This window comes from Opisthocomus hoazin, chromosome 3, assembly GCF_030867145.1.
Source record: "Opisthocomus hoazin isolate bOpiHoa1 chromosome 3, bOpiHoa1.hap1, whole genome shotgun sequence".
NCBI lineage: Eukaryota > Metazoa > Chordata > Aves > Opisthocomiformes > Opisthocomidae > Opisthocomus > Opisthocomus hoazin.
The window spans coordinates 75,611,262-75,633,144 of NC_134416.1; the positions used below are offsets into that span (position 1 = coordinate 75,611,262).

Sequence of the window (21,883 nt, forward strand, 5' to 3'; positions counted from 1 at the left end):
CTTGGTTCCAATTAGTTTCCAAGTGCGCTGTGGATGTCTGGTAAGCGGGGAGATAACAGCAATGCAGCAGACTACACTGGCTTGTCAATAAATGGCTCCTTGTTGCTTCAAACTGGAAAGAAATGTCAGTGCAGTCCGGATCTTTGCTTACATTTGGTTACATGGCACTGGGCACTCCAAGACAGCCCTTACAACAAGGGACTCTCAATACAGCAGGCAGTTTCATTGATGTAGGGAATCACTGACTGAGCACAAGGAGATGCTGTGCTTGAGAGACTCAGTGTGGTAAACGCAAACCTACTTAGTAAGTAACAAATTTTGCTTCTTGCTGAGGTAGCCACAGAGTACAGGCTGAGTTGCTTTCTGTAATATCTCATTGCAAGGAGACAAAGACACATGTGAGATAGTATGCTTGGAATTGCCTACTATTACAGTGCTCATCAGAGCTGGTCAAGGTTAGAAAGCTTCATCAAAGCCTAGAGTGAAGGTGTTGCCTGACACTGCTTCTTTGGAGTGTCCTTGCATGTTGCTAAGGAAACTGGAAAGGAGAGAAAAGAAAGATGCTCGTAGTTGTTCAGATGAAAGAATCTCGAATGAGGGAGGCTAAATATTTTCTGTTTAATAACAGCGCCAAACTGTGGCTCTAAACTACAGATCTTTTTACATAGGGGAGAAATGTGAAAAGAAACCACATGGTAGCAGCAAAAGGACAGCACTTTTGACAGCCTCTGCTGGATTCCATTTTTCTTGATCTTGGTAAAAGCAGATCAACTGCCTTTGAATGTGTGCAGTGTCCAGTTTCAGTCAACGATCTGAGTCTTTCAAAGACAAAGAGAGCCTGGCTCCACCTTCGCTGTTACCTTGCTTGCATCTTCCTGCCCCCCACACAAATCTTGTATAGGACTCTGTATGGCCGTAATTAAAGTAATACTTCAAAACAATCCATCATGGGATTTTAACCCCACAGCCACCCTTTGATCTATTACCCACATTTTCAGGGGATAAATGCAGAAAAAAAAAAAGGATTTAAGTGATTTAAGAGAAAGAGGAGAAGGTGGAGAGGGTTGGGACATGAATTAAATCTGTGTTGCTAGACTTTCAGTGTCATGCACTGCACCTTTTTATTCCTAGGCATTGTTTCCACTTCTATTAGTCTGCTACATTCCCCTTTAACCCTTCTTGAAACGAGTTACAGCTTAGGCTTCTGTGCAGTTTGCCTCTGGCTTCCATTTCCCTGACTACTAGTAGTCTGACCCAAAACCTTTAGCCTACAAAATAGCTAGGGATGGGATGCAGAGATACATACCTTTTCCTGTGACTCGCAAGGGAATGCTCTTTTGAAGTCAAAGTTAGGAAGCCACAGAGGGCTCGGGTTCCTTTGCTGTACTTTTCTTCCTGGAATCCATTCTTTCTCTGATGTCATTTTATCAAAACAAATTTTCATTGTCACTGAATGCAGTTTCAAAGAGAAGAAGAAAAAGCTAAGAGAAAATGCCATTGGTTGGAGAAACCTGTAGCCATTGAGATGCCAAATCCAAGAAAACCAAGGTGTTTAGCCTACCCATCAGCCTGTTCAGTTTCAAATAACTGGATCTTGGACTCATGAAGTTTATATACAATCCAAATAAGTCCATGCCCTAATCCACCCCATGAACTACAGAGAAGAAAAAAGCAGTTGAAAAAATGTGAGGTCATCTATTAGCAATCAAGACTGTGTTTCACGTCTTCCTTATAGCTACCCCATCCCCAGGCTTCTGGGTTGCAGAAATGTAAGGTTATTGTTACTCCTTTAAGCATGGAGGACCTGCAGTTTGCTGTGTATGTGGCACCTTCCTGCAGAAGGGCCACCCGTGTGTTCTGATTTATGCTGATGTTTGCAGCCTGCTTCTCTCCTGTTCAATCTTATCTGATACTTCACTGTCTTTGAAACGAGCAGAGGAAATACCACATTGACTGCGAAGTTGCTGATATGCTAGCATTTGCACTATCAGGACACTGAGTTTGATGATTTCAGTAAATTTCAGTATCTCTGCCTAATACTTCACTGACTCCTACCAAAGGGATTTTGGTCAGAGTGAGTGGTGAATGGGTGTAGACTGTAGAGAGATTTACATACACTCTCCAGTTAGTTTAAAACATTGTCAACAACAAGAGACACAAGAAGGAGGAGAGGATCAGATTCATCAATACTGTGGGAACCTGCCCATGTACAAATTCTTTCCCTGGGATGGGAAAAAAATGCCTCTCTTGCAGGAAACTGTGCAGCTAAACCAGTTGAAGTGTACTGTAACTCAGCTAAAATGCTTTTTCCCCCTACTAAATGATTTGGAAACAAGTGCTGATTTTTTTTTCCTTCTGACCTACTTCTTATTAAATTTTATTAAACAAGATTGAGTATGCATTTGCACCAGCAACAACATTTCACAGTCAAATGCTGGATGCCAGAAACAGCTAGCTTACTTTCTCTCCAATTCCATGCCATGAATCAGTGAATTAATTTACCAGTGGATATAGAGAGCAGTGTCATGAAGCCTGTTTTATAACCAGCCATCAGTGGTGTGCAGTGAAATTCTTGTAATGAGAAAATCCATCAGACAAACTGCTCTGAAATTTGGACATTGTAGAAGCAGAATGAGAAGTCCCAATCCCAATTCCTGAAGAACCATACCTGCCAGTATTGACTTGTATGATTTTGGTTTTTTTGGGACACTTCATAATCTAGTACAAAAACTTCCCTTATTGATGTGAATAATTCTTGTGATACTCAGTAAAATATCTTGCACAAATAAGAAGTACTTGCTTGAGTTGCAGAGTTGGATCCTATGGGAATGACTTCAGCAGAGGTTCCTAAAGAATCCATTATTCTCAGCAAAAATTTTTGCCTTACTTGATTAGAGATAATGCAAAACTATTAATGCTATTTGTAAATATTTACTATAAGTTAGTATATATCTACCTACAGTAAGCATTATTCTCAGACTTATTTCAATGAAGCCTGCAGCCAGAGAAAAGCTTACACCTTTCCACTGACTGCCGCAGAGGCCCTGAATGAACGGATAGCAGCAGCCAGTCATTTAGCACAGGCAGAGAGGTCACTGGCGCAGCTGCGTGACCGAGAACGGGACATCGGAACGAACCGGGATCTCGGTTCTTTTCCGAGCTGTCCAGCGGCTGGTCGTGAACTGAAATACCAGGGAGCCGAGAGGGGCCTATCCTAGGGTAATGCATTAAATGCAAGGAAAAAAACTCCTCCACCTCAGTATTTTTTTTTATATTTGAAAGAAAAAAATAGTATTTATCAGACAGAGCACCATGAAAAAATTCCTAAATGTGAGCATTTGGTCAATCTGGCAACAGTAAAGGAAGGTGCACCGAGGAAGGCAGCTGTGCTTAAAACAGAAATTATCTCTGCAAAAAAAGAACTATTTTAAAGATTTATTTAGATGAACTTCATTTATGTGTGTTTATTAAACTTGAAGACCATGGCCTGGAAGTGTGAAAAGCACCTTCTGCTTGTCAAAAGTCAAGACGATCTGACATCAGAAGTGTTGGGGTGTGAAGCAACCTACAGGACTTGCCCCACAGTAAAGAGCTTCAGAAAAAGTAATGAACGCCAAGGGGCTCTGAGGGACAGATGGCACTCCAAGATACCATGATGGCTTTATTGCCATGTCATCACTGACTGAAATCAGCAAAAATGCTGCAAGATTTCTGCATGTGTTTTGCACCTTAATTGTGGTCTTAAAGCTCTGAAAGACCAAGGCACAATAGTTCAAATATCAGACCCAGGGAATCACCAAAACTGACAATCTGAGTACATTAAACTGTGTGCTCACCATTTGTACCATTCATGCTTCTGTGCCTTCATTGATGAACATATTCCATTGATGAACAGCTCCCAAAAGTCAGCTGTCACTGTTCCAGACAGAGCTGCAAGTGGCATTCTGTATTTCATAACCCTGAGCTCCATAGCCATTATTGCTCCTTATGGCAATTTTAAAGATGGGCTCTATTTAAATAAACTTTTCTTCATTAAAATAACTGTAACAGATGTTTTATGTTCTATTTGTTTTGCTATGTGGTAATACTGTAGAGAGAGATTAAATTAAATCCCCAAGTAGCATATTTCTAGAGTGAAACAAAACAAGAAGAAATTGAAGCATATGTCCAAGGGAAAGTCAAGCATGCATTCAAGGGACGGATAGATAGGCAGTGCTGCCTTTGCTGGTTCTTTACATGGTGTCATTGTTTGTGATGAAAAATGTGCATCACATTCCCAAGATCGCCAGGGCATCTGTGTGCATTACCACATTGGTGATAATGGAGTTCAATTAATTTTAAAGCTACATCCAGCTTCTCTTTGTTCCCCTGAACCACAATTCCCTATATTTCTCTAATGTTCATACATTTTTATGTATCAATAATCTGTCTATTATACAGATTAATTATATCAAATTAAAAGTATTATTGGAGAAGGATATTGGGTCACAAGGCTGGAATGAAATTACTGTTAGTTAAAGAACAGGAATAATTTATTTGACAAAATGAAAAAGATATTTAAAAAATTCTTGTTAGCAATTCCTTGAAGTTGGATCATGGAAACTTCATTTCACTGCATACACTTTGGTAAGCAGGGCTGCCCCAGAAATGTTTCTTCAAAAAATAATAATAAAAAAATCATAGATTTTAAAGCTTTTTGTATACTGAGCAAATAAGCCCAAACACCATACGAATCCAGCAGTGAAGTATCTGTCATGATTTTTGCCTTGCTTGTCATCATTAGCAGAATGATAGATCCACCCACAAGCACCATGACAAACCGTGTTGTGCCAGGATGACAACTTTTCTCGTCTAAATGAATAAAGAAGTCAAGAAAATGTCACTGTTCCCAGATTGAAGTTTTCTGACAAAACAAAGCTAATGACACCACAACAGTCTTTCTCAACAGATGTCTTTTACTATAACTTTGATTTGAGAAACATGCTTTGAACACAGGATATTCTCCAAGGCGTTAATCATGAATAGGGATCTTGGGACTGATTCTGTTCTCTGCTTTCCAAGTCTGGATCTATGGAGTTTTTTTATTGTATCTCTGTTTGAGAACTGAACCATTTTGAACTGAACTAGTGGGGCAGAAGATATTTAAGTGTGAACTTGAGAACTTGTGCACTGTAATGATGCAGGATTTCTTCTGTGTATACAGCACATTTTTTTGTGGAGTACTTTGTGCCCCACACATGAAAAAAAAATTAAAATTTAATGCTGTTTGAAGTGCTTTTAGCAGAACTAAACACTACTTAGGCTGAATTATTTCAGCATGGAGTAAGTTTTAACAGAGGGCTTGGTTTTTCAAGCTGCTGAGATGGTGAAGTTAAAGGAGCTTTGTATCTCACACAGTTAAACTCAGAGGTGTCAGAAGATAGGCTGACATGAGAAGACTGATGATGTCAGAAGATAAAAGACAGAAGATAGGCTGAATTATACCAGAAGGTATTTGCTACATGCATTGGGCTATTATCCCGTACAAAGAGAATATATGTTTAAAAAAATAAAAGCTAATAGAGATTAATCCAGCTAGAAAAGCTAGGTTGGATGTTTACATTGTCACCTGAGGCAGATAAAGCACGACATGAGCTCACAATTGGGAAAGTGACTCGTTTGAGACTGTCGACACTTCCATTCCTGCACCTTTAGGCTGAGCTGTCGCTCTGCGCGTCGCTGAGCCTGAGCTCCCTGTGAGGAGGATGGTGACACTGCCATGGCGGGGTCCTCTCAGTCTGCAGTGGGGTGATTCTCAGAGCTCTCAGCTCTCCGCTATGCAGAAGAGGAGAGAAAACACAGAGATATTAATGCAGCTTGTGTGAGGTTGTTCTGGAGGTCTGTGGTAGAGGTAGGACGTGCCTGGTTTCATGCTAATTTCTGACCGTTTGACTGTCCTTTCTCCCAGTCCTGACCAGGAATGTTCATCATTTATTGTCAGAGAAATGATGGGCGGTAGCTATACCTTACCAGCTGCTGTTGTTGCTTTTGGAAATCAACATAAAGCGTTTTCAGATCCCTACAGTGTGCTTCCGTGGTTTCTTAGCTGTGTTAAGATGATCCCCATGGTGTGCTTCCGTTGTTTCTTAACTGTGCCATGAAACTCTGACAATCCATCTCTTCTCTGCAGTGCCGTCCTGCCAGTGCATGCATATATGTGTCTCCTCCAGGCCAACCCCCATTCATAAACTGAGTGTGATGTCTATGTTGTGGAATATTTCCATTGGCCAGCTTGGGTTGGCTGCCTGGCTGTGCTCCCTCCCAGCGCCTGCACACCTGCTCATTAGCTGAATACAAGAAACTGGAAAAAGCCTTTGATTTCATAGCAACAACTAAAACATTATCAACATTCTTCTAGTACGAAATCCAAGACACAGCAGCTACTGGGAGGAAAATTTATTCTATCCCAGCTGAAACCAGGACAGCATCCTTTTCATTCCTTCGTATAATTTATTCATGCCAGTTTGTCATCAAGTATTGTATTTCTGCCTATTCATTATTTAGTGGACAATAAAGAAATGGTATAACACAGAACAGCACAGCGCAAGGAAAAAGCATACCAGGGAGTCAGTGGACTGAGGGATCGTATGTATAAGACTCAAGGAAGTATTCCAGCTTAGTCCCTGCCCTGTCAGATATTATTGCTTACTGGGGGGCTGATTCTTCGAGAACTTGTGTGCCAAAATCCCATAGATATATTCAGTTTCTGTAACAAGGACTTGCAGTTTCAAGTCCTTGGAGAACAAGGTTTTCTTTAGTTAACTGAAGAGGTGCCCAGGCCTCTCCTCAGTCTCTGCAGATGCAGGTGTAGGTTGGTTGTGATGTATTTATGTTGGTTCTGTTGAGACATTGAATGACACTTGACTGCAGGGCTGTAATTAGCACTACTGATGTGAAAGAACCTGTTCACAGGTTTAAAATCAAGCACATGTACGGTCATTAACAGGATCAGGACCTGAACTGATATGCTCTCTGTGTGTGTGTGTGTATTGTGTGCACTGTCTCTCAGTGCCAAGGTGAGCATTTCTGCTTCCACCCCTGTTTTCTTTCAGCTGAAATAACAAGGCTGAAAAATTTTAAATGTGTATGGGAATGTTAAAAACTACAGTAAGTTGTTAATAATTCAGAGAAGTAATTTACTTCCAATTGATTTGTACCTTTAAAACATTGTGTGTTGTTTACCACAACCTTAAAAAGTCTATTTTTCGTTCTTCTCCTATGTCTTATCTCCTGCTGAATCGGAAAGGTGGACAAGATGGCCAGTCTCTACAACATACATGTCCGCACAGGCTGCTTCTGTAACACAGGAGCCTGCCAGATGCATTTGGGTATAAGCAATGAGGACATCCAAAGGAACCTGCAGGTTAGTTTCTGAAGGAAATTACATGATGATGGAAAATACCTAGATTCAGTGACCCAGGAGCCATCTTCTGGATATCAGTTCTGAATTTCCTAAGGTTAGGAGGTTTGAAGGGGAGAAGAAAATCTGGCTCTATCAAAAAAAAAAAAAAGCAGTTAAAAGGTAAAGTAGGTGTATAATGTCCTGTGGTTTTGAGTCTCTGTGGCTTTAAGAATGAAGGTAAATTTTATTTGCTTTCTCTGACCTTTCAACTCAATTGCCATGTTAAATAACTAAATGAGCTGAAATTCAATTCATTGAAGTGGGGTGTTCAAGCAAAATCATTTGATGCACCCAAAGCACTATGTGTTGCTTGCTTTTATTTTATTGGAAAATGTGAAATTGTGGCTTCTTGTTCTGATTTGGAATTACATGAAATCTGGACTTTCTGCAGAACAGAAGTTCCTGGAGAATTCATCTTGTGTTGTTCCTTAAGTATCCTTAACTGTCCTTAATAATGTTCAAGTATTATAGATCTGTTGCTGTTGGATGTTACAGTTTAAAAGGCATAAACAAATTGGACAAGAAACAATAAATGAGAATACACAGTGAATCTCAGAAAGTGAAGTAAATTTAGATGACATCTACCTAAATTAGTGTTGTGTTAGATGTTAGAACATGAATGTAAAGACTGTTTTCTAAATGACGAATATTTTCCATAAATGTCAGTAAAAGATGTGTAGCAGGTTGTATTACAATAAAGTGGGGGAGGCTTCATGTCTGTGTATTTGTCAGAGTTTAAAATTACAGTAAACTAATACAAAACAATCCAAAATTTTATTAATGTTACACTTCAACAGATAAAAAATTATAATGGCTGTAGTGATATTATAGCTCCCTTATAATTTCACTGAGACATTTAGATAACTTTTGCAAACACATTTGTAAGCAAGATTGATAGGACAAGTTCTTAAAGTGGGAGAGTTCTTTAATATCTTCCTTGGCAAAATGGTGCTTTGGTTTACCATGGAAAGATCTATGTCTGTAGTCTCCTCATGCATAATCTGTCTAAGTGCAGGCGAATTTTTGAGGGAAAGCAAGTTCCCCAAGATGCTCTGAGAAAGAAAGAAAAGGTCTACCCTTCTGCTGAAATGCAAAATGCCAAATGACCAGCTGCAACACTCTCAGATCTCTTTATATAAGGAGGATTTTGCTAAGGCATGGGTGGCCTCTTATAGGTCTGTATCGTTGTTAATAAAGCTGAACATTTAAATGGGGATAGGCCAAACCCAAGCTTATAGAGAGACACTTAATCTGCCAAAAGTGGTATGATGAGGTGGTGCAGTCAAGCAGTCATTATTTTGGGACATTCTCATGAGTCCTTTGAGAATGATCTGGATGAGTTATTGACATTACTGTGTAGGGAAAGACATCTTTTATCACATTATTTGCACATATACTTTTGTTTCACCTTTTCCCAGGGTGCTGACTGTATTCTTCCTTCCCTGATGAAGACTTCCATGTATAAAATGCCTGTGAGGGAGGACTTTCTGTCCTCAGGGGTCCCTGGAGAAGTGTGTTTAGTTTTCTTAGGATGTTAGGTAGGAACTCATTTACTCATTTGCACAGCAGGAACCTCTCTCCTCAGTCAATCAATCAATACTTGGCAGAAGGGTTACATGTATATTAACAGATGCAACCTAATTTGGCAAATGTTGCTTCTGCTTTATTGTCAAGGATAAAAACTACGTCACACTGCATTAAAATATTTACTACTGTATTGCATGCTTTGACATAGAGGTTGGGTTTTTTTAATTTCTCCTTGCATAAATGGCATCTGTATTCATGGAACTGTGACATTTCTTGCTTAAAAAAAAGCTGTCGTCTAAATAATCTATTCACACTTCCATTTTTACATAACAGAAATGCATAAATAAATTCTAAGGAAAAAAAAAAAACACAACAGCTTCTGCACTTACAGGAGTAAGGATGCTGACTTAGGACTAAATCTTGTGTCCAGTGGTGAGATAATGTTAGATGGATGAACAAAGCAGGCCTCTAGCTTATCTCACTGGTGGTGAGTGGCAGCATTCACTGACCCACTTGCTGAAGGAGAAATTTCAGTGCTAAGGGAGAGTTTTCCAGAGGGAGCTCTATGACACACATATCAAATGGAGGGGTATCTATGTGGAGGTCACTGCTAGGGTATTTGAAGCATTTTTCAACAAAGAATTTTCAGGAGTGGCAACATGTGTTCTTCAAAGGAGGAAATGTTAGGGGGAAGGGTATTTCCTTCCATCCTGAAAGCAATGTGTTGACTGGATCAGCAAGACAGATTTCCTGCATACCCCAATGTCAAGGGAAGACACTTTGGATGTTGGAGCACTAGATTCAAGTCCCTGCTTTGCTAATATCCCGGACCAGTTCTCAGCTGTATAGCTATCCAGCGGACTATTTTACACAAGCCATGAATAAGCCATTGATAGTATAAAATGGAACTGTTCTGACAGAAAATAGCAAGAAAACTGCCCCAGAAAAATCAGCTGTTTTGTGGTTTGTTCACTTATCTGAATGTAATATCCCAGTTAGCTGGAGATTGCCGTAGCTAACAGGCCATCCTGAGACATACAAACTTTTTCTGATTCTTGACGTGTTTTTGAGCAATCTCTCTTGCCTTAGGGTAGAATAGGACAAACATCTCAAAACTGTCTTCTTCCCAGCTTGAGTAAGTAATAAGACAGTTGAGATTTTCTCCTCCATTTTCTCCTTGTGTTCATGAGTTAACTTTGTATTTTTGAAAACACTTTTTCAGGTTAGAATTAAGAGACTCGTGAATAACTATGTAAAATTAGAGGGAAATAAAGCAAAGTCTGTCATAATAGCTCTCTGGTTTTCTTATTTCAAACTAGGCTGGCCATGTCTGTGGAGATGATGTAGACCTAGTTGATGGACGTCCCACTGGTTCTGTGAGAATATCCTTTGGCTACATGTCTTCTTTTGAGGATGCACAGACTTTTTTGAAATTCATCATGGCCACCAGATTCACCAAGTTGGACACTGAGATTCCCTTCCAGTCCCCTTTTACAAAGTTGATGACAGAGTCTGTCTCAGATGACCACCCTTCCTTTAATAATGCAGATCAATTGTCCCCAATACTGCACATCTCGGACAGAGAATATGGGATTAATTTGTCTGCAACAAAGGTGACTCCCAGCTGGCAACCACTGGAGCTTGAGGCGGAAAGCATAAGGGCAGCTGTTTCTGAGACTGCAGTGCCAACATGTAGAAGAGGCGGCAAGCCCATCACTGTCACCAACATTTACCTCTACCCAATCAAATCCTGCTCTGCATTTGAGGTATGCGCTTTAAATCATTCTTAAATATTCATCTCAACCTTGTGTTTTTCCTTACCCCTGTTGGACATGTCAACCAGGAATAGCATGTGCATGAGATATTAGGAAGCAGTGTGTAAGTAAGTACCCATTTTTCCTTTTCTCCAATTTCTAGGATCAAGTCATCATAGAATCATAGAACCATAGAACAGTTTGAGTTGGAAGAGACCTTTAGAGGTCATCTAGTCCAATCCCCTGCAGTGAACAGGGACATCTACCACTAGATGAGGTTGGTCAGAGCCCCATCCAACCTGGCCTTGTCCTGCATGCTAAGGTACTTTGAAGGCTTTTCAATTAGACTGAAGTTACAGGATGTAAATGTGTCTTCTGCTCTGCCCTCCCTCTCAACAGACAAATCTGCACATAATATGCAGTCTTGAAGAAGATAGTTGGATTTGCAAAACTTGACTAAAATATAATCAAGTAATTAGTATGCTTTTACAGAATGACACGTGATGGACTTGTAGGCATTGACGGGTAGGCAGCAATTGAGAAACAACTTGATTAACATGTTATAATTGAGAGGATGCTGATTTACATTACAAAGAAATGTTATCATTAAAAATACATTTGCAACAGAAATATGACATTTAAGTGTTGCTGCGCTATTTGAAAGTTCACTCTTTGAAGATTTTAATTGCTTTTTTACCAAGTTAATAATATCGTCACCTTAACTGTGACTTTTTTTTTTTAATAATGCATGATGAAATAGGTGTATGGCCCACACATGACCTAGAATGTGACTCTGCTTAGTACCATACTGGGGAGTGATTTAATGAATGTCAATAACGGTATAACTTTCCCTATGAAAACTTGCTGGTGTAGGTCAGTGTCTCACATCTGAGTGAAAATTGGGGTCAAATCCAGTGACAAATCACCTGCATTTAAAATATGGCTTCTCCACTGATTTGATCATGAGGTGGTTTTTTTTTTCTTACTGTAGAAAGAGGCTGGTGAATTAAAGACTATTAAATGATCAACAAAACATCTGTATTTTTAAATTTGGTTTGACTTATGATATCTTTAATCCAGAGGCACAATTTTGAGCATTAAATGAGACCTGAACAAACAATTTCCACGCTTTATTAGCCTCCCAGTAAAACAAACTGTTTAGAAAATCAAAGTAATCCCACATTTCATGTGAAAATGTTTAAACCTTTGTTTAGTGTTGCAGTCAGTATAGCTGTATTACAAAAGCTGCTGAAATATGTTGCAGCGGTATTCAGGCCCCTTTGGGGTTAAATTCTCTTTTTAACATGCAGGCTGATGCTGTGAGATACATACCACAACATTCAGTGCTAGGAAGGCTTTGAAGTAATTGTGCCCAGGAGCAGGTAAGACGTACCTCAGCATGAAAGCAAGCTTATGTTTCCCCACAAATTGAGCCAGGTTTCTTCTCTTCAAGCTCTATGAGGGGAAATGGCTCTAAGTGCTAAATTCATACAAACCTGGTACTCACTGGCAGACAGAACTGCAATTTTATATGGAGATGGAAAATCTCCGTTTCTCATGTGTACTTCTTGTGCCAGGCATGTGTTAATGGGCCTAGCATGAAAGCAGGGTTAATCTTACCTCAGCTTACCCCTCCGAAGTTAGATAGTGTTCTGTAAGCAGTGGGAGATGGATACCTGCTAATTCATCTCATCGTAAAATAGGCATCTGCAGTAGGAAAAACAAATTGTTTCTGTCTCTTTCCATTGACTACAGGAGGAATACGAGGCAACTTGGATTACATAGCTAACACTAGCTGATTTGAATAATTTAAAAATACAGATATTAAAATTGCAACTGTATTAAGAGGTTTAGTTTTGCATGCCTAGAATCACTTTTGAAGTCTAGTGTATTCTGGTTTGATATTTTTTGATAACAAAGCATCAGCCACATTAGAACCCAGTAAGCTAAGCACTGTCAGAGCCTGTGTTGCCAGAGTAATATACAATTAAATATGTACTGACTTCAGTATACGGTGCTGGAAGGGACTGCAAGTTCACTATCAATAGCATTTAATTCTTCTGCATTTTTTGTGCATTTTCACTTAGTTCATATAAGATACATGAGTAAATGTGAAAGAACAGTAGAAGTTGACTTAACGCATTTGATGAAAAAGGGCTTTCAGTGCATAAGGAGAGCAGGCTAGGAGATGAAGCCAACAGATTGATTTGTTTTATTTTCAATATTGAAGTAAGTCCCCAAAGAAAATGTGTTTGTTTTCATGGTGTTCTTCCTGTCCACCAGGTATTCTTCAGGTTTTTTTCCCAAAGGTCAGAGTGACACTTCTAGACCTGTCATACATTTATAACCGGCCTGTGAAATATCTGTCAATCTCATTGTCTGCCTATAGAAAAGCTGACTTCTATAGAGGCAATATACCATTTGTAATGAGCTTTAAAAATCAGTTAATCCCATTCTAAATCAAGCAGTGGCTTGGTCTCTTCCTGATGGCTAAAAGTAGAATAGAAAGCCAGAGCTGCCAGAACCTACATCATCACTAACTGCAGAGTGCGTCACCCTCCACAAGCCAATGTATGTTGTTACTGCAACTTCAGCCTGTATTACGTTGAAAGGGAAAAATAACCCATGCCACATGGCACTGGAGTTTGAAGCAAGACATGCTAGAGACTTAATGGAATCAAATCCTGAAAATCATTTTGCCTTCAAAAATATTAGTTATACCAGCATTTCTAGGCTTTATCATGAAAGGACTGAATCCTGTAAAAATTATTGCTTTGCACACTTAACACTATATTATATCCTTACTTTAATAAAGTCATAAACATCTGAAGTAACTGTTATGTAGCTTGTAGTTTCCCTGGTCTTCAGTTAGAATCCAAGAATTGAAATTCGGTTTCATGTTTTAAATCTAAAATACCTTTAAATGCTTTATAGTTGTTGGAAAGTTAGAAAAATATTTTCCCAATTAAAAATTTGATCTCCGTTTTTATCAGTTGTAGTGTTGCTCTAAGCTAGTTGATGAGAACAGGTGAAAGTGGTTTACATATTGGGCAGCAATAAATTCATTCATCTTGTGATGGATACTTGAGAACAGAATCTCATAGATTTGTAAGTTCAAGTGCAGGTGTCCAGCTGGTATGACCTTTAGCATATGTAGTAAATGGGCTTTATTGTAAGTACCTGATTGCTTGCATTTACCTAAAATAATTTGTGTAGTGGAAAATTCTAGCTAACTGTGTGTGCAGGACCCAGCCCATCTGCCAGTGGAGTCTGCTCACTGACTTACTGGTTGCAGGATAAATGACTTGATGAGTAGCAGGAGGACAAACTGGATGAGGATGTGAGTACAAGCTCACAGCTGTTTGATCTCCTCTTTAGCGTCACATAATCCCCTCCTCTCCTAAACTCTGATTTCTCTGCTCTATTCTGAGTGGTTTAGTATGGGAGGTGCTTGACCTCCAGAGAAAATGAGAGTGCAGAGTGCTTTGGCAGCTGGGAGGATGAAGCTTGACATGAAGATCATCAGCTCACAGCAGGTTGGTTAGTTCCTATAGCGTTTCATAAAGTGTTTCTGGCCACGGGACGTTTCTGTTCAGTGTTGTTCCATGGGTTTTGTACACATGGCGAAAGAAGTAGAGGGCAGAATATTCTAACTCGACTTCTTAAATGCACTTTCTTTTCCCTACAATTATTTTATTAAATGAGGAGAAACAGAGAAGAGGAATAAGCTCTATCCCAGACCACTTTTTTCCTCTTTTTCAACATAAAAGTGTGTTTTAAACATGCATTTTTAAACATTAACTTCTCTCATGTCGATGAATTTTGCATAATTACATAATGCAGTGTGCCCAGTGAGAAAGGTTAGGACTTTAAACATTAATAACTTTATTATTCTTGCAGTAGATTTCTGACTATAAAAATTGCATCTCAACACAGAAGACAAATTAGCTGTTAATTTAAAATACAATGCAAATTCCTACTGATCAGTGGATAAGTTATATGTAATACCACTAACATTTTTAAGTTTGCATAATTTGAACCCTATTCAGTGATTCCTTTAATGTGTTTGAAAATTATGTTGGCTTTCATGATTACAGTACTGTGAACTATGGAAAAATGCAGCCCAATATGTTTTAAAGAAAATTCTGAAAAAAACGAAAACATGTTTTGCAATGGATATTTTTACATTACAAAAAGAAAAATGGACTAAAGCAGATAGGACAGTACCATGTACCAGGTGTACTATGCAGTGATCCTTGCTTATAACAGTAGAGGAGACCTTATGCTGGATGATTAGCCAACCTGCTGGAAATTAAGCTAGAATCTGTCACTAAAATTATGGTGTCCTTGTTTTCTTTCTCTCCTCCCCCTTCTAATTTGTCTCAGTAGCTGTAGATGGCCAGTCAATTTCAGGGAATCAAGTTAGAAGCTATATAATGCAGTATTGCTTACTGCGGTGTGTGCTAACCTGTTTTATTTTACTTTGCAGTAAGCTTCATTTGTTGCTTTGCTTCACTGTATTGGTTGCCTGAATATAGGCATTTATTGACATTTGAGTGCCCTGCCTGACCTCCTGCTGCTGGTCCACCGGGATGTGGATCGTCTTTGCAGCCTGTGTCATGTCCGCTAGCCTTGGGCAGATATCTCAGATATAATCCAAGGGAGCTAAACTGAACCACTCTTCTCACGTCTCAGATGAAAGCAGAGCAGGCGGACTTTGCTTGAACTGCTCTCGTTCAGTTGCTTGCAATCATTTAAAAATCCCTTCAGCTTTTTTGAAGGAGGCGGTCTGCACAGGTCACAAGCCTAAGTACTAAAAATAGAAATGTGTGTGTTCTTCCATGCTCATCTCCAGTCTCAATATTAGCAACAAACCAGCTCTGACTGTTCGGTGATAATCTGTGATTGTCTCTCCAAGGCAGGGTACACAGTTATTTTGTTGTTGCAACTTTATTTACTGGGGTCCTAGCAACATATGAAATACAGTAAGTTGAAAAGTGGAGAGGAAGTAGAGCACTTGACAGTGTATGGGGGATATCCATGAGAGGACAGGGACTCACTGCTGGCCACATGCACGTGTGGTTCTTGTTACAATGGCAGATGCCCAGAGGCAGGGGAAAAAGGCGCTGAGAACCTGTAGTCCTGCACTGCATCTCAGAGTGGAACATGGAGTTACTGGCCATTATTTTGGACCTACCAGGTGTATTTTGAATGGAAGGTGTTGATTATTTCCGAGTATCTGCTACTTAGTCAGCTGAGCTTTCCCCACAATGCCTACCAGCATGTAAGAACTAGGTGAAGCTCTGATTAAAGGGAGAATGTTTTGTTTTGCTCGTAAAGCCTCTTACCTTCAGTGAAGGGTAAGCAAACACTTAAGCTATTTCCTGAGTGAGACTGCTGTCCTGAAGTGGAACCAAAGCAAGTGAATGTTACAGTAGGGAGCTAGGAATCATTATCTTCATGATCTTTCTATTTTTCTGCTCTTTTCATTTATTCTGCTCATTATGTCTTGCAAATCCTGTAAAGACCTGTTGGATCCATGGGAGGATGTATTACCAATTAGTGATCTTCTGTTTTGGAAGGGAAATTTGTTAGCAGGAAATTCTCGCAGCTCTCAGATGATCACCAGCTGTTGAAATGCGTTTTGTAATTCAATTATACAGGATAACAAAAAAGTACTGGCCTCTCCAAAGAACAATTTCCAGCAAGGACAAAATTCTGTTCTTCAGCTGATATTGCAGTCTTAGGGCTATGATTCCTCTCCTAAAAAGACAGGGCAAAGGTTCACATCATTTAGGTGCTGACAGTTTGAGGCACTTGGACAACATAGTTTCAGATGACACTGTCAGACCTGAAGTTTCCATTTTTTGACTGAATTTTTCATCCACGCTCACTTGAAAAACTGCCAAAGAATATTATAAATCCAGTAGGCTGATAAAGTACATTTCTGCTCTTTAAAATTTTTTGTTGTATTTTCTGTATTCCCTACACTTGATAGCCCTGTGGCCAAATTATTTAGAGGAACTTGTTCAGCTTTAATGCTTTAAGTTTTCAGTTCCAGAGTGCCTGCCCTCAGCTTCCTGTAGTCAGGCAGTCAGTGTCAAGCTGCTGCTGTGGACTCTTATAAAACCTGGAAAAGTTTATAACAATGAGATATTGTGGTTCTGTGGAGGTTTGGATAGAGCACATGTTAAACAAAAGCATGATTTTTAATTAATATAACCAGTGTTTCCAGCCATGCATTCCTTCAGAGCATCAGGCTGTGCTTGACTTATCTTTTTCTCACTACTTTTTGCTGAAGTCTTTTGCCAGTTATTTCATATGAGCTGCGCTAAGCTTCTCAACAAAAATTCAACAAAGTTCAGCCGTAGTTAACTTTTCTCTGTACTCAACTGTGACTAGAAAGCATACATGAGTTGAAGCAATCTATTTAAATGCTCAGCTTTATAATAAAAGGATGGTATTAATATTTTAACATTCTGAAGGAGAAAGCAGTTATTAATATCACCCAAAGGCATTACTAAAATTGCTCTCTTTTTGGATTTCAAGATTACCATCTGTGTAGCACCAGTAACAGATGTTCTTTTCACCAGAAAAATGTACATGAAAGCAAGGACAATATGCTTGTATAGGCTGTTGGATGTAGAGAGTGTTATAGAAGTAATGTAAGAACAGATCGCAAAGAATACAATGTGTTTTGTTGTAAGGGTATCTGGAGAAGCTATTGTGCTCCTAGCTAAAGCAGAAACGTCAGTGCTGGAGGACATGGACCTGTTGGAGCAGGTCCGGAGGAGGGCCACAAAAATGATCCGAGGGCTGGAGCACCTCTCCTGTGAGGACAGGCTGAGAGAGTTGGGGCTGTTCAGCCTGGAGAAGAGAAGGCTTCAGGGAGACTTGATTGCGGCCTTCCAGTACTTAAAGGGGCATATGAGAAAGATGAGGAAACTCTTTTTAGCAAGGCCTGTTGTGACAGGACAAGGAGTAATGGTTTTAAACTAAGGGAGGGTAGATTTAGACCGGATGTAAGGAAGATATTTTTTACAGTGAGGGTGGTGAAACACTGGAACAGGCTGCCCAGAGAGGTGGTAGATGCCCCATCCCTGGAAACATTCAAGACCAGGTTGGACAGGGCTCTGAGCAACCTGATCTAGTTGAAGATGCCCCTGCTCACTGCAGGGGGTTGGGCTAGACGACCTCTAAACGTCCATTCCAACCCAAAGCATTCTATGATTCTGTGATAAAGTGGTTCCAGTTTTATGAAGAATACGGAAGCTTTTTCAGAATTTTGAATTTGCTTTCTTGCTTTTTGTTTGTTTGGTTTTGCCTTAATTCATACAACTCCCATGAAATGTCCATGCTTTGTAAATTAAAAGAAAATTTATGGGGGGACAGGTCCTAAAAATGGATGAGTATAAAACTGAAAACAGTTTTCAGAGTGCTTCAGAGGTGGTGTACTCTAATCTTACAGCTCTGTTAAATCACAGTGTGTGATAATATGTAACAAATTATAGTAACTCCATTTTTGTTTTGTCAGCTTTGTGCGGTGATATCTTTGTCTTTGATTTGCAATTAAGGTTTCTGCTATTAAAGGCTGACATTGGTTCACACAAGTTTTCCTGATTTCAAAGTATTTCATTAACGGTTTCTTTTCCCTCTATTTTCTTTTGAGCATGAATCTTTTAATTCAGCTAACATTTTCTAAACCTTTTTATCCCTTCCTCATGCTTTCCCAGGTTACAGAATGGCCAGTGGGAAACCAGGGTTTGCTGTATGACCGTAACTGGATGGTTGTCAACCAGAATGGAGTCTGCATGACTCAGAAGCAGGAGCCAAGGTTGTGTCTTGTAAATCCCTCAATTGATCTGAATAAAAAGGTTATGGTCATCCAGGCAGAAGGTTAGTAACCAATATCCTTTTCTCCCCTTCATTACTGATGTCAAGCTTCTAGGCAGAGACACCGACATGCACCCGCCAAACTAGAGAATGCTGTGTATGCTTACTGACTTCAGGGACAAATTCTGCTACCAGCTGTGGGCAAAGAAAGCCCGGGCTGTAATATACAGCCCTGGGTAGTTTCCTAGCTTCTTGTTGCGATGGGCGGAGAGTAGACAGTGACTCCCTATGTGCAATCCTGAAGTGGGTGCTCCAGCAAGGAGTAATGAATTGACAGATGTGGACATTTACGGATTAGTCTACCTCTCCACATCATGAAGTCCATCAGCCTGAAGGGACTGTTATTACTGCAAAGGTAAAGGAACAGGCATCTAACATCAAACACTGTGGCCAAAGACCCTCCCATTTTATAGCTCTCTTACTCCTTCCAGCTGTGGGACTAGAGGGGTGGAGTCTTCAGTGGAAATTAGTATAAATTAAAATAAGGACTAGACATTATTTAGCTCAGTAAAAGACTTGCACTTGGAGGCAATTATTTAATGATGTTTGGACTTCTTTGGATTCAGCAAAACCCTTTTTATTCTCTGCTGAGGGGAAAAAAGAAGAAAAAAACTTATGGAAAGCATTACGGAAAGCCCTTTGCTACTTGCGGGTACAAATTATTTATTTTGCTAACACTGCTGTTAGCACTAAACGCTGGAACAGGTTTGTATTCCACAAAAGTCATTATTAATGCTGAATTTGCATGTGGCTGAATGGTGTTCATCATTTCCCTGGGGTCTGACATTTACTCAGCCTGTATGTCTTAACCATTCATAATATATGTGCCCACGTTTTCAGCAGCTACAGTAAACAAGGCAACCTGTATTCAGATTTTTCACCCTTTATTAGGAATCCATATGAGAATATCTTTAACGGCAGTCTCCTTTCTATTTGTACATTACACTTGATGTCCTTTCCAGTGTCTACGCACTCTTTATTAAATTAAGTCTGACCAGTTGATTTCTTTTGACTGGAATAGGTTTGACAAATTTGGGTACATTTGGGTATTTCCACTAGTCCCGTGCAATTTTGTTTGTGTATGTGTTTGAGATCCCAAACACAATCTAGTCTCTTCTTAGGGATTCCAGACAGGCTCATTGGCACAAAGGCGGCTATTTTCCACTCTTCCCTCTATAAGCTTTCTTTGAAAAGATTTTGTTAATTTCAGTCCTATGTGGAGCACACTGCACCTCAAATTTCTGTAGTACAGTTGCATAGACAGCCTTCTCCCACATTTAAATTACCAAATACTTCAGAACTAATTACTTCTAGAAATTCAATTCCTTTCCATCTCTCCTCCTTTCTGTCCATACCTCTTGCCTGCAATGTGAGGTCTTGTTTCCAAACCTTCTCCATTTATCCTTCACATTTTCAGAGGTTCAGCTCTGTTGGGCCTTTTGATGCCTTCATTCTGCTCTTCTGAGTGTGTTCTTAATTTTTTTCCTTGCTAGTACCACATTGTTCAGACAAGTGCATATCCATTAATATGTTTGCCTGTCAATAATATCTGCACTGACATACTTCAGAGAATCAGGAAGAAGTTCTCTCAGACAAAAATGACAGTCATGACACTCGTTTCTCACTGACATTTACAGTGTCTTGCCATTGTTAGTGCCAGGGTGAAATTAACGTTTAAATCCTACGTTTTACTTTGTATCATTTTTTGAGTTTTCACTGTCACTCACCTTCCTTCCTATGAAAGCAAGAACTGTTTCCACCCAGAAGTGATTGACGAAGTCTGTGGATCGCTTTCCCACCCAAAAGAGATTGATCAGGTCTCCGATGTGCTCTAACAGAATCGTGGTTGGGGTTTATTTATAGCCTGCTTTGGTACAGCCAGTATGTAACAGTAGATTCATATTTTTCTATGTATAATGACTCTAGATAACAATAATCTTAGCCCAGAAGGTGGTCTGAGCCCTCATTTTATAATAGTCTTGCAAATTTTCACTCTCGTAGTGTACTTGCAACCTGTGATATTTTTTTAAAGCTTGACAGCGAGGTAATGGCTCTCATTTGCTTGGGGACACTATTCCAGAGGTTACTGCTTGTAAGACAGCACGGTGATGGAAATACATACAAACTTACATGGTAAGACTGAGCAGATAAGTCTTCAGGAAGTTATTCCAATGTTTATTCTGTTTTCTTTCCTCTTACCTGCAGTCTAAATGTTTGTTTGTTTGCATTAAATTTTTAATGTTTTCTTTTATGCCTTCACAAACATGGGTCATTGTTGTATCTCCCACTAAAATCATTTCATGGCAGACAAATTTAATTTAATTTGTTGACTCTTTCTTTGAAAATCCCGTGTTAATCACTGTTGCTCTCCCCAGCCTGTCAGTAGTTTGTTGCTAATGTAGGACCTGAAGCTGAACGCCGCGTGTGTAGCTGGAGCAACAATCAGGGTGGTGAAGAGCAGTGCCAGGCTGGCTGTCATGCAGCTCAGAGCCTTCACTGGCCTACGTCAGTGGCTAATGGTATTTCAGATTTGTAGCACTTAGCCTGCTGACTACAGCCACCTCCAGGTCTCTTCCAGCGTCATTGCTGTATGAGTTATTTCTCCCACTGGATGCCTCCCACCCAAACTGCCTTCCCTCAGGTGCATGCATCTTTCCAAGATGAATTTTGTTTCCTCCAACTCTCCCTCTCCTCCCCCTGCCCTCACAGTCCCCCTGCAGTTTCTCTGTTCTTCTCAGTGTGATGGGGACATATCTGGTGGTGAGGAGTGGGTGAAGGAGGCAACAGCAGGGAAAAAAGAGAGACAAAACCTTCGAGCTGTGCATTTACTGAATCCCCCCGCCTCAGTGCAGGTGACAACCCAGTGGCTCCCAGCTGACCGGGTGACAGCTGCAGTTGAGCTAGCTGCCTTCCTCCGGCTCTGCTGCAAGGAGGCTGTAACCACTCTGCTTTCTCTACCAGTTTCTCTGCTGTCATCTGTGCTTTCCTCATTGTGAGAGCAGGCTGTGGCAATGATCTCCACCTAGAGCGCGCTTTGCTGTCTGGAGGTGTCTCTCTCCAAAGGAGAGAGCCTGAGGCAACCATGCTGCTGGATTAGGGGCCTCTGGTAAGTGCCTAAAGCCCAGCGGGGCGAATCCCACTTAGCTGAATTATGCAGCATTCTTAAAGAACATTTTGCTGTTACACTATTAGATTATGGTGAAGACTTTATCTGTGCCACTTTGAAAACATAAAGAGTCTGTTCTCTCTCCCCCTCCAGGCATGTGCT

General features: G+C 40.1%; 1 protein-coding gene across 3 annotated transcripts in view; it reads left to right on the top strand.

Annotated features, from left to right (window-relative positions):
* The window catches only part of MOCOS (molybdenum cofactor sulfurase), a 233,202-nt gene that overhangs the window by 185,859 nt on the left and 25,460 nt on the right, over nucleotides 1–21,883 (top strand). For 2 of the 3 annotated variants that reach the window (XM_075416697.1, XM_075416700.1), the window contains exons 7-9: nucleotides 7,286–7,402; nucleotides 10,288–10,734; nucleotides 18,456–18,618. In XM_075416697.1, coding sequence (XP_075272812.1) covers nucleotides 7,286–7,402; nucleotides 10,288–10,734; nucleotides 18,456–18,618 — 727 coding nt within the window. The remainder of the gene's footprint in view (nucleotides 1–7,285; nucleotides 7,403–10,287; nucleotides 10,735–18,455; nucleotides 18,619–21,883) is intronic. The other variant, XM_075416699.1, reaches the window with a different exon arrangement.